The sequence below is a fragment of the Lissotriton helveticus genome, chromosome 2_2 (genome assembly GCF_964261635.1).
Source record: "Lissotriton helveticus chromosome 2_2, aLisHel1.1, whole genome shotgun sequence".
NCBI classification, from domain to species: domain Eukaryota; kingdom Metazoa; phylum Chordata; class Amphibia; order Caudata; family Salamandridae; genus Lissotriton; species Lissotriton helveticus.
Window position 1 is genome coordinate 460,312,406 of NC_136060.1, and position 16,040 is coordinate 460,328,445.

General features: G+C 45.9%; 1 protein-coding gene across 4 annotated transcripts in view; it reads right to left on the bottom strand.

Moving 5' to 3' along the window:
- MAVS (mitochondrial antiviral signaling protein) overlaps nt 1–16,040 on the bottom strand; it is a 152,746-nt gene that overhangs the window by 20,314 nt on the left and 116,392 nt on the right. For 2 of the 4 annotated variants that reach the window (XM_078678702.1, XM_078678700.1), the window contains 2 exons: nt 9,448–9,615; nt 9,028–9,180 (listed from right to left, as the gene is read on the bottom strand). In XM_078678702.1, coding sequence (XP_078534828.1) covers nt 9,028–9,180; nt 9,448–9,615 — 321 coding nt within the window. The remainder of the gene's footprint in view (nt 1–9,027; nt 9,181–9,447; nt 9,616–16,040) is intronic. The other 2 variants (XM_078678703.1, XM_078678701.1) reach the window with 1 other exon arrangement.

The following is a 16,040-nucleotide window of genomic DNA, read 5'->3' on the forward strand; positions in this document are numbered from 1 at the left end:
CTCAAAGTCTTTCTCACCAAAATCCAAGATAGAGGTTGAAACATCGGTATCATAGCCCAAATATCCTGGACACACTGTTCGGGAGGATAGGACCGTAACTACACTGTATCCAGAACAGCTATGATGAAAGGGAGAGTGTGAGAGGTAGTCAGGTGTGACCTCAGCACATTTATACTGAATCCCCAGCAAATGCAGGAGGTTCACCAGAGTCTGGAGGTGGGAGACGACAGCCTGGGGCGAGCTTGTCTTCAACAGCCAGTCATCAAGATAGGGGAAGGCTAGAATCCCTGATCTGCGTAGATGAGCTGCGACCACCGCCACCACTTTCATGAACACCCAAAGGACACTGGTAAGGCCAAAGAGGAGCATGGTGACCTGATAGTGCTCATAGCCCACCGTGAACTGTAGATAGCGTCTGTGGGCTGGCAAGACAGGATTATGGAAAGAGGGGTCCTGCAAGTCCAACGCCACCATCCAGTCTCCGTGGTCAGGGGAAGACAGGACCTGAGCCAACATGAGCATTTTTTCTACTTCTCTTTCCGGAGGAAGCAGTTGAGGGCCCTAAGGTCTAGAATAGGATGCAGACCTGTGTCTTTTTTGGGCACCAGAAATTAGTGGGAATAGCAGGCACGACATACTTCTGTCGCAGGGACCCTCTATATATAAGAGAGCTGAGACTTTGTGGAGGGGAAGCTTCAAACGATCCTCCGACATGTGATCGAAAGACAGTGGCATGGAGAGAGGGGTAGGGAGTAGCCCCTTCAGACTATTTACAAAACCCACTTGTCCGACGTGATGGATTGCCAGTGGAGGTGATGGCGAACCTGCTACCCACTGGCCGTTGATGGGCCTGAAATGTTGGACTAGGAAGGTTTAGAGGCTACGGCAGGGGGGAAAGAGTGGACTGGCCCGCCTGCTGGTCCCTGGGTCCCACGACCGCAGCCACACAGAGGCTGGGCAGCGCTCATGAGCTGGTGGCTACACTGGGCTAACCGTGGTTAGGCGTTCCTTCCATAGCCAAAAAAGGGGCAAAAAGGAGACTGGAGTGGGCAAGAAGGCTTAGCGAAGCCCAAAGATGTGGCCGTAGTCCGAGAAGCTGTAAAGCGCTCCAGTGCCGAGTCTGCTCTGTCACCAAAAAGACGATGGCCATCAAAGGGTATGTCCATCAAGGTTGACTGGACATCCCCCGATTAGCCAGATGTCCTCAACCAGGTGTAGCGCCGAAGGGCTACTGACGTGGCACCCGTTCTGCCCACTGAGTCAGTGGTATCCAGTCCACATCTGTTTGTGAATTTAGCTGCATCTCTCCAATCCGCTACTGCCTGGGAGAGAAAGGCTCCGGCCTTCTCCGGGCACTGAGGCAGCACCTGCGCAACCATATTCCAGATGGTATGAGAGTATCAGCCCAAGAGGCACATGGTATTCAGGGACCGCAGTGCCAAGCTGGAGGAAGAGAACATACGCATCCCAAGGTAGTCCACCTTCTTGGACTCCCTATCTGGAGGGCCAGAAGGGAATGCACCCTTTGAAGAAGAAGCTTGGACCAGGTGCCCAGGAGGACGTCAGTGAGTGCTTCGTTAAATGGCAATAGAGGTTCAGATGCGGATGCTGCAGGCTTAAGCACTTCGATCAGGAGATTAGTCCTGATGACCACTGAAGGGAGCTCAAGGCACACGACCTCAGTCCACCCTTCTCACCACCATAGCATAGGACGCTCCCTCCTCCGTAGCCATGGTAGGGGGAGAAAGAAAGCCAGTGTCTGGAGAGGTGTCCAGGTCCTCTCGCCAGTCTAGTTCTTCCAGCTGGTCAGTTAAAGGATCCAGCGACCCCTCGCAGTCCTCATCACCACCCTCTGGTCGATATGGAACACCAGGGATGAACAGGGTAACAAAAGTACTCTCCGGCGTCGGAACAGACGTTGGCCAACGTTGGCCCTCTCCGTGTCCAAGTCGGGGGAAAGTATGGGGTCAACCTCTATAGTGAATTGTTCACCAAGTTCTTCAGACCATTTGACCCGGGCAGTGGCAAGTAATTGGGGACTGTTTTCTTTTCCGGCAGACTTTGGTACGGCTCCATGTCCAAGTCGGGGATGAGGGTGGGGTCAACCTCTAAAGTGAATTGTTCACCAAGTTCTTCAGACCATTTGACCCTGGCAGTGGGAAAGTGTTTGGGGACTTTTTAAAAAAACGTTTTTTTTTAGAGTTTTATATAGCGCACACTAGACCCGAGAAATCGGGTATCAGAGCGCTTTACATGAGCACCAGTTTCGTTACAGAAGGACACATTCTTTTTTGTTAGGTACAGGGATATTAAGTGATTTGACCAGAATCAGATGTTGAGCGTTGTTGCCGAGGCTCACTATGCGCCTAGTTGATGTAGCGGCTACCAGCCTTTCCAGTGTTTCGAGTTCAGTAGGTTTTAGTGGGAAACCCAGACCTACATACCCATATTAAAGAAAACATACAGAGGTGTATGATTTGCTTTAATGACAATAAGAGAAATAAAGCTGCCATCTATGTATAGATACCCCACTTCTATGAGCCAAGAGAGTGTCGCTGAGCGTCCACTTTCTTCTCATGCATCATACTCAGCCTCAGATGATGAGACTGTAGGAGAGTAGATTAAATCTAGTCCTGCTCTTGCTCTCATCGTGTCCCATGGTTCTGGCAGTTTAGGAGATAGTATCGATGGTAGCTTAGTATGAAGGGGGCCGAATGCCCACCTGACACTACTGTGTTACCTAGTTTGACCACTATGTGTGGTAGGTAGGGTGTTGGATGGAACCAGAAATATGCAAAGTGAGCACAGCATTTAAGGAGTACATTTTGAAGTCAAATGCTTCAAATCCAACCTGCTAAAATGGCAGCATCAGTGTCTCCTACCTACCTAAGCCTAGGTTATTTGCCTGCTCATGTCATTTTGACCATCAGCGACTTAAGGGTCTGAAATAAGACCTCAGTGGGGGCAAATTAGAAAAATCTTTCATAGTTCCCAACCAAAGAGTTTCCATAATCCAAGACTGCTATTCTTAAATTGGAGTCGAGACAATGTGCCTATACTGCCTCCGCAAAATAGTTACGCGTTGGTCTTGCTTGTGGTTTGATTCCCACCTTCATCCTCTGTCAAAACGTGAGGAATGTTCCATCCGCCATATTACAACTGCCACAGGGAGAGTTAGTAAAGCTTCAACTGGCACCTGCAATAAGTCAGGATGCAGAGTGAGACAGAAACATAAGGAGGTAGTAAAAGCGAGGCATAGGCTTTTTTAGATCTTGCCCTAGCGATTACAGCGCGAAGCGCTGTCTCGCAGCGAGACGTATAGCCAACGGCTGTGATTCCCAGGAGACAAGAGATGGGCACGAGCAGCATGCCGGAATTGGATTAGGTCGCGCGCTCCGATTCCGGCATGCTGATCACAGTAACAATGGATCAGGACGGACGGACGCGCGCACGCACACACACACACAGACACACGCGCGCGCACACACACACACACACACAGACAGACACAGACAGACACACGCACACAGACACATGCGCGCACATACAGACACACGAGCACACACACGCGCGCGCACACACATCCCCTCTCCCCCCCGCACCCACACCACTCTCCGGGCTCTTTCCGCATGTCTCTCTCACCTTCAGCAGCGGATCAGTCTCGGCAGCAGGCGGGGCTCTCCACGAGCACGGGAGCCCCGCTAGCTCACACGCTCACTTCCGGCTGGCTTCACGGGTACAGGAGCGCGGGGTAGGCTCCCGTCTGCTTCCTTTTTTTTTGCGGCCCCGCCTAAGCTAACCTAGCTTCTTATGTCCAGCTGAGTGAGCACCGCCGGAGGGCACGTGCAGCACCGAGAAGACGCGCCAAGCCTTAAACTGCCATTTTATTACACATAGGCAGGACCTAGGTAGCCATAAGGGCAGGGTGCTGTGTAGGTAAAAGGTAGGACATGTACCTTTAACTTTAACCTGCCCTGGTAGTGTGTTGGAAAGTGGTGTATTAGTAGTGGTAAATATCTGCATCTGCCACTGGCAAAAAGGCCTCAAACACAGTCTAGGGCTCGGATTGGTCTCAGAAAATTGTTCCCAGACAGGTAAGTAAAGCATTTAAAAACACCAATTCAGTAAATTTAACTGCAAACTTCGTGTGCGACAGCATATCACCGAGTCACGAAACAAGGTTAAAATGAGTGAACATGCGGTAAACGGAGGGGATAGGCGTATGCGGGACACTATTCCACATACAAACATTATATAATGGTTTTTTTCAAGTTCGACCGCGCAGTGCTGTAAACAGTCTGTGCACGGAGGACGGGGCTCTCCTGTTTCCGACTACGGGCTCCATCCGATACGGGGCGTGCTCGGCTGGGTGTGCCCCGGGCTGGTGGGCCGGGCCCCGCCTGACCCCTCATCGCTCCCAGCAGCCTCCTGCGCACAGGCTGAGGCTCCCGACGGGTGCATCGGAGCAGGTCGGACCTGTGAGTTCCAGCAGGTACTGAGAGTCGATGGGCCTGGGGAGGAGGGAGGGGGGTCGCAGGAGGAGGCTCCAGGCAGCAGTGGCGGAGGGGCAGAAGATACCTCCAGATGCCTGCAGCACTTATTCGTGTTATGTATCACTATAGCGCCTGAAAGTGTGAGTGTTGTGGCTAGCGCAGTCTCAGTGCTTGGACTCCAGCAGCCCTCTGTCTCCATCCTTCTGACTGGATATTTCCTCCTGGTGCACGTGTCTTGCACTGTACATCTGTGTATTGTATTGCAATATTTAAATAGTTCTTACTATCTGTATGTGGGGTTCCGAAGCACTTGCCGACATGGGTAGCACGCTACACCATCTGTGATGTGTGGTTGGAAGGGTCGTGTCTTTGTTGTCATCCTATGTGGGAAGGGTTTCCTTCTCGTGCGTGGGTGAAGGCCACCGAGGTGCGGTTGTCGTGTTGTGGGACACAGCATTTAGCTGAGTGCGAGATGAAAAAGTGTGAGACTGGTGCACCGGTTTCAGAAACCTGGCAGCCTTGAGCAGCTCGGCAGGTCCCTTTCAGGCAGAACTCTTTAAACTGTGCTTTCAAAGAATGCCTTTTAGTAATGGGTAATCAGACTGTACCTAGTGCACACATTTTAATAAGTCCAGTAAAAGGACACGTTCCCATTGGTGAAGCAAACAAAAGTGTGAATGGCCGACTGCATCCCAATTATGACTCTTATTTTACAAAAGATTTATGGGGGCATGTTTTCTTAGCTTGCATTAGGTCTGATGGCACCCTTATTGCAGAGAGGCTGCAGCGTGTGGGAGATCCTTTCTTTAGGTCGAGCCTGAGGCATGCAGTAGTGGAGTACAGAATTGAAGCCTTGCCCACTCTCCGCCCATATTTGTAATTGGCTTGTTTTGAAAGGCCGAAGCCGCTCCAACCAGAGAGGGCAAACTTCACCTGAACTACAGCAAGCAAAAAGAGCCATAACGTGATGTGCTTACTATACTTTTTGCAACAAGAGCGTATTTAATCAGTGTGTACATTGGTTGGACCCGATCAAGCATGGAACCTCATCCCTTCTGCAGACTCTGGAGCACTTATCTTTCTGTTTGTGTTGGCCGGTTAAAGCTGCCGCACGTCTTTTGGGTAGAGCTGAGCTTGAATGATGGCTTTGTGATGTCCTAGGATGAAACCGCACATTCCTAAACTACCTTTCTTATCTCAGCTCTAGGTTTGTGTGGCTAGTCAGGAGCATCCTCATTGAAATGCGAGCGAAGGAGAGGCGGGCTTCCAATAGACGTTAAACAAAGGGTGGCACATTTTGGATTCTTTGCAGTTCTCGCTTGAGAAAGTTCTATAGGGTTAAACGATCTGTTGCATTTCAATGTTTGTCTATGCAATTGCAGATCGCTCCACTATACAAAATGCATAGTATACATTGTATAACTTGGCTAATGCATGGGCATTGCTTTTATATTGTCCAACAGAGTGTAAAGAAATTTAAAAAAGATGAGATTTCCTTCTTGACATGCCAGAATGCTTTGCTTCCTTTTGTAACCAATGTCTTAGCTTTGCTGTTAAAGTTGATCTCTGGTATTAACATGCTATGAAACACTTTTTTTCGATGAGTGGATAACTTTAGAGTGCAGTGTCTCTCACAAAGCAACTATTCAAGTTTTAAGAATGATGGGAGATGTGAAGCTTTGTCTCCCAAAGATTATGGGGTCCCTACAAGGAGGATGCACATGTCCCAATTTCAATGCCTTCCTCCATTGCTTTCCGTTGTCTCCGTTTCTCTAGCAGCAATAGACCATCTTCAGCAGGTGTTGTATCCCTGTAGAATTTCGATGTTTATTTCCATCCCACCCCAGAATCTTTTTTTTTCACTATTTCCATGGTCCGATACAGTGATAAAAATAGAGAATGGACCATCGTTTTTCGAGGTAGCACCGCTGCCTCCTCCCTGATTACTTCGGCTACTTCTTTGCGGCACACGCGCGCCCACTTTTCGCCTGTATGCCTCTAGCAACGTACAGAGAGTCAGGGGCCTCGGGACCTCCACGGGATATAGAGGTGAGCTGACTGCGAGCGCTTGAGTAGGGGAGGAAGTCATGTAGGAGCTATAAAAGCATTCACCGGGGTTGTTGATGAGGGTGATGGTACTATTAGGTTAGGAAGTGACCCTTGCAGGGACTCATAGTGAGCCATGCAGGGGCTCCGGTGATCAGATCTCCAACCCAGCCCTATGAGAAAGGAAGATTTACAGGATTGATGGGCTCAGGCGAATTCTGCAGTAACATAGGGATGGGTGTCCGGTTCTGCCTGGACTGAGGAGGGAGCCCTCAGAAACTGGATGCTGAAATAAAAAGCATTGGCAATGTACATGAAAATGCCTTTAATTTATGTAAACTTTCAAGCAGTGCGTAATAACGCACTTTGTTCTTATAGTCCTTGCTTACGAGAAGCAAGACTGGCAGTTAAGAGGTGCAGTTACTGCCAGCTTTGCTTCTCGTAGGCAACAATTAGAAGTACAAAGTGTGTGTCTACACACCGCTTGTGGATTATCAAAAACATATATAAAAGGCATTGTAATTTACAATGCCAATCGCTCAAACTCTTGCAAATGCGAGACCTATTGCATTGCAAATGCTTGTTCATATGAATCTAATGTAGATAGAAGGCAGATGGTCATGGTAAGAGTAGCCCACAGACTCTACACCCACAACGACTGGGCGATACTTGTGGCCTGCTTGCTGTCTTTATCCTCTGTCAAAAAGGGGCAGATCTACAACCATTGTATTAAGTGCATTGCAGTCAATGTGTTTCACACAATAGCAGGTGGGACATACATCTTGTTTTGAAGGAGTACACTATCAGCTTAAATCTAAGGTCCTTAGGCTTCATGGAAGTGTTGTTTAGGGAACTTAGGAGTCCGCCTTACATGATTACCCCACTTTTCAAATGTAGATATGCTCACCCTGTCCGAGGAATGAGCCACAATTATCCGGATGAAAACTGTTACCATATGAAGCCCATGTACTATCTGAGCGGTCGTCACATGGTCACTGATTTAGTCTGTTCTAGTCTCAAGCAATAGACACAGCTAAACAAGTGTGGGACCGTTTTTATCAGAAGTGTAGAAATGCTGGGTAGTAGAAATTTTCCCTTGCAGAAATGTGAGGAAACTTCTTGATTTTAGCTAATGTTTAAGGTTTGCAGGGTATTCTGCATAGTAACAGGAAGTGGGATTCACACAGGTCACACCACCCTGGACTCCCCTATGTGTCCAGATTCCATAATTGCCGGGCCCAATTCCAGAGCTACCCACATCGCCAAAATGGGTCATTTTTCATTGTGAAAATGTGATGCCTCCATGTTGTTCTTTGGTGCCTTTCCTATCTTGGCAATCAGCTAACCCACACACAAGGACTACTGCTTTTATGGGGAGAAATGTTTGACAAGAATAGTAGAGTATTTGTTATTATTAACTGAATTGCTCTCAAACTTTGGCTTTCAAATGTAAGCCAGTATGACAGAAAGAATAACTTTTGAAAATTCAGCTGCATTACAAAGTGTGCTTGGCAGTATCCCAAAACAGAGTAGTTTAGCAAGTGGGGTGAGGATGGATTTAGGCCACTCTGAAAGTAAGTTTATTCTACATATGTGATGAGATATGCTAAGGCCTGAAATTGATAAGAAGAATACACAAATATACAGTAAAAATAAAATGGAAAATGCACCTTTCTGAACTCCTACTGAAGAATGTTGTTTGCCTTTTATAGTCAACTTTAGGACTAGCAGACAGATCAAAACACTAGTTTGAGGTGAGTATCTTAGTTGCAGGGTCTGGTGGCTTAGTGAACTTATTAGTCCACTACAGGGTCCCGTGTTTGACCTCATGGTCACAGCTTCAAACCCGGCGGGTCCACTCAGCCTTTCATCCAATCCTTCGGAGGTCGATAAAATGAGAACCACTGAGTTAGGTAACAATAAACATTTGTTATTTAGCGCCTAGATACCCTTCTGGGTAAATGTGTGCTTTAAAAATACACATGCTAAGTTATGTTAGTTAGATATTACAAACCAAGCAAGACTTGTTTTCCTCAATAGCCCTACACTTTTAGCTTACACCAAATTTTCTGTTGTTTGGTCGTTTGTCTACAGTTACCTAATCTATTTAAATTTTTAGAATGCCTCATGTTTTAGACTTAAACCTGTCTGTGTCAAATTTGAAAGCTTTACATTATTTTTTTGGCAATGTGAACTTTCAATTTTTAACTCCGTTGAAGTCTATAGAATTTTCTCTGGAAACCAAATTCAGATCCTAAACCCTCTGTTGATTTCCTACCCCATTCATTGAGTAGAAACCAATGCATTATTCTTTCATATTTTTAAGACTGATTTGACAGTGGTAGTCTATGAAAACCAATGTCTAAAGAACATTTTTGTTAGATTAATTTTAGTGTTTTTGACAGATTTGTAGTCAGATGCATTAGTTAATATATTATTATTCATGGTATATGTTAATATAACACAGAATATAAAGTATAGTACATACAGCTGGTGAAGGTGTATTCTGTGGATCACTGGTTTGCAGATGGATAACTTTTCTTGGAATTTGGGATCTCCCAGCACCTCCAAAAGTATTCTTGCTTTTGGGAGTTGCTTCGTTTGGATTTGTAGACAGCCGATGGGAGACATTATCTGTAACCTATCCAAGATTTAGCAGTAAATGAAAAATCCTCAAATTAACTTTTCAAAGTTTATAATCGTGCCATGCATTTAGACCTTATATACTCTTTTATCAAATGAAAAGGTTTAAAAAACTTTCTGTCACAATGTGGATCCACTATTTCACTACTAAGTAACACTAAAAACAAACTGGTGTGGATGCCCTAAACAACTGATTTTGTTTCTTTACTATTGTGTAAAGTACTAATGCTAAAGAATTGTTAGCTCCATTTTTGCACTACAATACCTTGCCCATGTGGTCATCTGGTCTTTCAACCGGGGTACGTTTTTTAGGCAAGCCGGTCTCCTTTCTTCTAACAGCTGGCTCTGGATCAGGTTCAAATGCAGCAGCTCTGTCTCTAACAGGAGCAGATTCCGGAGGTAAAGCGAAGTTGGATGCACCATCTCCTGAACCCTTGAAGGAAAAAAATGATCATCAATTGAAATCACTGTTTTGATGCACTTTGGGGTCTATTAAATAATTAACAGAAAAATATCAACATCTGTTGCAAACATGGGCCAGCGAGTTAGGTGTTTGCTGGTGACACCTGGTGTGCAGTGCATAAGCTGTAAAAAACATAAATTTGAGGGCTCGCGTCTGGAGGTCACTGTAGTTTGCCCCACACATTGCCCCTGCTACGATGTCAATGATGGTAAACAACCTTTACAACGCAACTTTTAGAACGCACTACCACTACAACGCATTTTTTACAACGCAAAAACTTTTACAACGCATACCATTACAACGCATGTTTTTACAACGCAAATACTTTTACAACGCATGCCATTACAACGTAAGTATTGGTAAGTATATAATTATATTTAATATTTTATATGTTTGGTTTTTTTTAACGTTTTCAGTATTTGGGTAAAGGGGTATTTTTAGGGTTTAGGGTCAGTTTTCAGTTTTTGGGTAAAGGGGTATTTTTAGGGTTCAGGGTCAGTTTTCAGTTTTTGGGTAAAGGGGTATTTTTAGGGTTTAGGGTCAGTTTTCAGTTTTTGGGTAAAGGGGTATTTTTAGGGTTTAGGGTCAGTTTTCAGTTTTTGGGTAAAGGGGTATTTTTAGGGTTCAGGGTCAGTTTTCAGTTTTTGGATAAAGGGGTATTTTTAGGGTTCAGGGTCAGTTTTCAGTTTTTGGGTAAAGGGGTATTTTTAGGGTTCAGGGTCAGTTTTCAGTTTTTGGGTACAGGGGTATTTTTAGGGTTCAGGGACAGTTTTCAGTTTTTGGGTACAGGGGTATTTTTAGGGTTCAGGGTCAGTTTTCAGTTTTTGGGTAAAGGGGTATTTTTAGGGTTCAGGGTCAGTTTTCAGTTTTTGGGTACAGGGGTATTTTTAGGGTTCAGGGACAGTTTTCAGTTTTTGGGTACAGGGGTATTTTTAGGGTTCAGGGACAGTTTTGGGTTTATGGGGTACAGGGGTATTTTTAGGGTTCAGGGACAGTTTTGGGTTTATGGGGTACAGGGGTATTTTTAGGGTTCAGGGACAGTTTTGGGTTTATGGAGTACAAGGGTATTTTTAGGGTTCAGGGACAGTTTGGGGTTTTTGTGGTACAGGGGTATTTTTAGGTTTCTGGGTTAATTTGGGTTTTTGGGGTACAGGGGTACAAGGTAAAAAAAATTAAATTAAATAAATTAAATTAACTTAAATTATATTAATTACATTTATTTTAATATAAAATATTATATACTTACCAATACTTACGTTGTAATGGCATGCGTTGTAAAAGTATTTGCGTTGTAAAAACATGCGTTGTAATGGTATGCGTTGTAAAAGTTTTTGCGTTGTAAAAAATGCGTTGTAACGGTATGCGTTGTAAAAGTATGCGTTGTAACGTCATACATCCGTCAATGATAGTAGCAACACAACTACTAACCATCACACTCCTACAAGATCGACAATTTGGACTATTTCAGGCCTTGGGTGACAGGTAAAAGTAATTTTTTTATGTATATTGAATTAATAATTAAGCATTGTTGTGGTCATCTCTAAATTAGCCAAGCAGCGCCACCTTGTGGCAGACTATCACAAGCACCGGTGTTGACAATTAAGAGCCGGTGTCAAGCATTGGAAACCCCTGGCTCAAATTAAGCACTGTTAGTGTGGCCTGCAGATCATGGGCCTGAATCCCGAGATGAGCAAATACAATCTTTATTGTCCTTAGACTGGAAATTTGATTAGTACTGTACTGAGTAATACATGTTATTTATAGTTCTAAGAAAACAAACATTTTTTTTAATGAAGTGCTAAGTAAATAACACATTATTATAATATATATTTTTATTATTATTATTAATATATTGCAGCCAGTTTGGCAGTGACTTTCAGTAAGTGCAATCAAGTATACTCCTCTGTCTGTCCTGCATTTGAAAGGATTAACTTAAGTGCTGTAATAGTATAACTAATTTTGCCATTGTGAATTCAGTGTCCAAAAAACACACTATGGCAGACCCCAAGTCACATCTCTTTCACCACTGCGATCCAACATCTACATCTATCTATCTTTTGGAGGGTGTGATCAGTACCCTTCCAAATGAAATGGAAAAGAAATGAAATGAAAAATACATTTATTAAGCGCATAGCTACATGGGGGCATCCCAGCACTGACAGCAGCAAGTAGTGGAGACCAACCAAACTAGGGGAAGAGCCAGGTTTTTAACAGTTTACGAAAGGCCAGATAGTTGGGTTCCTTACGCAAATGAAGTGGAAGAGTGTTCCAGAGCTTAGTGGCATTGTAAGAGAACAGACGACCCCCACTTCTAGATTGATGGAAGGACCCTTTCCGGCTAGAGTCTTGTGAACAATTCACATAGTCTTGAAATTAACTCTCTCCTTGATAGGGAGCCAGTGGAGAGATTTCAGGGCTGGTTTTGCAGATTGGCATTTCGGGATTTCCAGACGTGTTCTAACTGCACAGGTTTGCCCCTTTATGGAATTTTGAGAAGGTCGCGCATGGGTCCCCTAAATAAAGGGCATTTCTGTAGCCCAGACGTAATAGAATGAGCGCCTGGACCATGAGCTTCCTTACCTGGAAGGGGAGGAGTGGAAGGGCTTTGCAAAGCATCTTTAGGATGCCATAGCAGTAGGCCGCCACATTACGCGCCTGAACCTTGAAACTCAGGTCTTGATCCAGACAAATACCCATGCTTTTCATCTGGGTCATGGGGGCCGGAACGGGGCCCAGGTCGGCCAGCCACATTATATTAGGTATAAAGAGGGCCGAGTCCCCCAAAATCATTTATCCGTTTGGCTACCTCTTCCAAGCAAGGACGGAGGCTGAAAGAGGAGTGGTTGAGTCCCACTACGAGTTGCGTGTCGCCTGCATAGGTCACTATATATACCCAAAAAGGCAGCACAATCTCCGCTAACAAGCTCATATAAATGTTAAATAGGGTGGGAGTCAAGGAAGATCCCTGGGGAACTCCGCAGAGGAGGGGCACCTGTTTTGAGGCCACATCGGCGTCAAAGACCTGGAAGAATCTATCATCCAAAAAAGATTGCAGCCATGCCAGAGCAACCATGGTCATCCCAGTCTTATAAATCTATGGACCAAAATTTAGTGGTTTATCTCTTCAGTAAGGCCTCCCAGCTCCCCATGTTTGGCGACATTTCCTTCCTTCCTAGGGGCATTTCGGATCATTCCCCAATTATGGCTTGCTATGGTGGGGTGCCACCTCCCACACATCGTGAAATGGTACTAAATCGTTGGTATCTTAGAGTGCCAAAGATTAGAGACAAATTGGCAGAGGCTACCACACACTACTTTGAAGATAACGATGGCTCCGTTGATTCGGATGTAATATTATGGGAGCCACACAAGACTGTGATCCGGAGTTGCTGGGTTCCCGTGATTGCAGGTCATAAAAAAGAAAAACGGAAACAGCTAGAGGAGGTGGAGAAAGAGATTGCTCTTTTAAACTAGCCATAAAACAAAAGGAGTACAGGAACATTGCGGAGGACTCAAAGAGGGCCCAATATTGCACTACTCAACATAGATTGTATGACATAGGAGACAAGGCTAGTAAATTGCTAGTGTGGCTTGATAAAAGGGAGATGGCCAATAGGTGGGTGGCCCAGATCAAAGATCACAAGGGAACTAAAATACGCAATAGAGCTGGGATTGCAAGGACGTTCGCCGACCATTTTAGGCGGGTTCATACCACCACACAGTACGCCACGCAGGTGGAGGCGGCGGACTTGCTAACTACATTGCCTTTGCCAGTTCTGGATCCTCAAGATGTTAAAAATCTTGACACTGCCTTGACAACCGAAGAGGTGTCAAATGCAATTGGCGCTTTACAGTCCGGTAAGGCCACGGGTCCCAGTTGCCTTCCAATTGAACTTTACAAGGTCAACGGCTCTATAATTGTCCCATTTTTGGTTCGAATGTATGATGAGAGTGTGACCTGAGGTGTTTTGCCTGCGACGCAACGTCTTGCGACTATTGTAATTATCCATAAGAAGGGTAAACCCCGGAGAATTGCAGTTTGTACAGAGCCATTTCCCTCCTGGACCCAGAGGTCAAAATCTTAGCGAAACTCCTGGCTCTGTGCCTCTGGCCCTATCTCCGTAAGCTGATACATCCGGATCAATCCGGATTTATGCCCGCCAGAAACACAGCGCTGAATCTCGGTAGCCTCTATGGGGTGCTGGGTCAAGCCTTCACGATACAGGAAGACTCCGTAATTATGTCTCTTGATGCCAAAAGGGCGTTTGACATGATTAAATGGCCCTTTTTGTTTGCCTCACTTGAATGGTATGGGTTTGGACCTCGGTTTTTATCCTGGGTGCGTCTTCTTTACCCACAGCCCTTAGCTCGGATCGCGGTGAACGGAGTTCAATCGGCAGCCTTCACATAGGTACGAGACAGGGCTGCCCCCTTTCGCCACTGCTTTTTGCTTTGGCTCTTGAACCGCTGGCTATTTGGATAAGGGATGATCACCTCATTAGGGGTCTTAATTGGTCTGTGGATTTCAAAGACACGATTTCCCTTTACACTGATGATATTTTGCTCTATTTAGCCAAACCCTGTTTCTCTATTCACAGAGTGCTGCATATTTTTACCCTCTTCCAAAAATACTCGGGCTACACTATTAATTGGGACAAATCTCTGATTTATGTTCTGAGCGGAGAACCCCCGATGCTTCCCATAGGCTGTGAAGCCTAAATAGTTACGGATGGCTTTCTGTATTAAGGTCTATACATCACACTCAACTCCTCCGTTTTTCACAATGGGAATCTTTTGCCCCACCCCCCTTCCAGCGCCGCCTCCGAGCGGATGTGCAGCATTGGAAAACATTGCCTCTTACGCGGTCAGGCAAAGAGCTGCCCTTTACAAGATGATGATGCTTCCCCGTTTTCTGTACGTTCCATCTTATTATTTTCAGTCCATCGACTCTGAGGTGCGCGCTTTGCTTTGGAATCATGGTGTTCCCCGTATTGCCCTCACCAAGCTAACAAAAATCTGGGAAGATGGCAGCATTGCTTTGCCAGCTATTCAGTCCTATTATTGGGCCTCACAATTAGTGGTCCTGAACCACTGGATGCATAGACCCATTGCCGACCTGGCATATAGGATGGACAGGCATAATATGCTTCCGGGTACTTTCCTCAGGGCACTCAATGGTGGTGCGAAGCACAAACCCAGATTCACCCCAACTTCCACCACAGCTGCCCTGGGGCATAAGGCTACAGCTGCTCTTGGATGGAAGAATAAGATCACGCAAGTCACTCCGTTCCTTGACTCTTGTCAACTGCGGATGCTGTCCAAGCAACCAGGATTTGATAAATGGGACAAGATCGACCTTTCAAAAGTTGGGGATATGTGGAAAACAGATGGGGTGATTCCATTCACCGACCTGCAGAGGGATTATCAGCTGCAAGGGGGGGGGGGGGGAGACCTTTCGTTCTCTCCAGGCATGTAATGCTCTTTGGCAAGCGATCCCTAAAGGGACAGAATTGCCGGTCTCCTCACCCCTGAAGGACAGGCTCCTGGAAAATTATCTCCACGAGAAGGCTATCTTATTGACCTACCATAAAAACCTGAACAACATGCCGGATGCCGAGGAGAAAACTCGCGCAAAATGGATAGATGACATAGTAGATATAGACGATGATGACTGGTGTGAGGCCCTCACCTCCCCTCGCGAGGTGGCAATCCGTTCTCGTTTTAAACTTATCCAACTCAAATTGCTAAATCAAGCCTATTATACTAGCTCAGTACTAGTTAAAATGGGGGTACTTGACTCCCCGGCCTGTTTCTGAGGATGCAGTCGCATCGGCACTTACATACATCAATGGAGGGAATGCCCGAGCCTTCAGAAGTACTGGAGAAGGTGCTCTTGGAAGGGGGCGGTGGTGATCCCCATTTATAAGAGGGGGCCCAGGGGCGACCCGCCAACTATCGCTCAATCAGTCTCATTGATGCTGGTCAGAAGGTGGTTGGTAGGGTCCTCCTGGAGAGGATCCTTTCATGGGCGGAGGAGAACAATATTATCTCACAATTCCAGGCGGGGTTCAGGGCATGTACAAGTACTATCTATCAGGCCTTTAGGCTGGTTTTGTTGCACGGGAAGGTTGTAACCATTGGCAAGGGTGGTCTTTATCTCGCATTCATCGATTTGAAGATCGCCTTTGACCTGGCTCCCCGAGAGCGCCTTTGGATGGTTCTGCGGGAGATGGGGTTCCCGCTGCCCATTCTGAATCTTTTGGCCCGCATACATGATGGAAACTATGCTTGCATCAGGTGGGGTGCCCAGGAGCAAAAAACAGACAAAATTCCGGTCAACAGAGGTGTCCGCCAGGGATGCGTCCTGGCCCCGACCCTTTTCACGTTATTTGTGA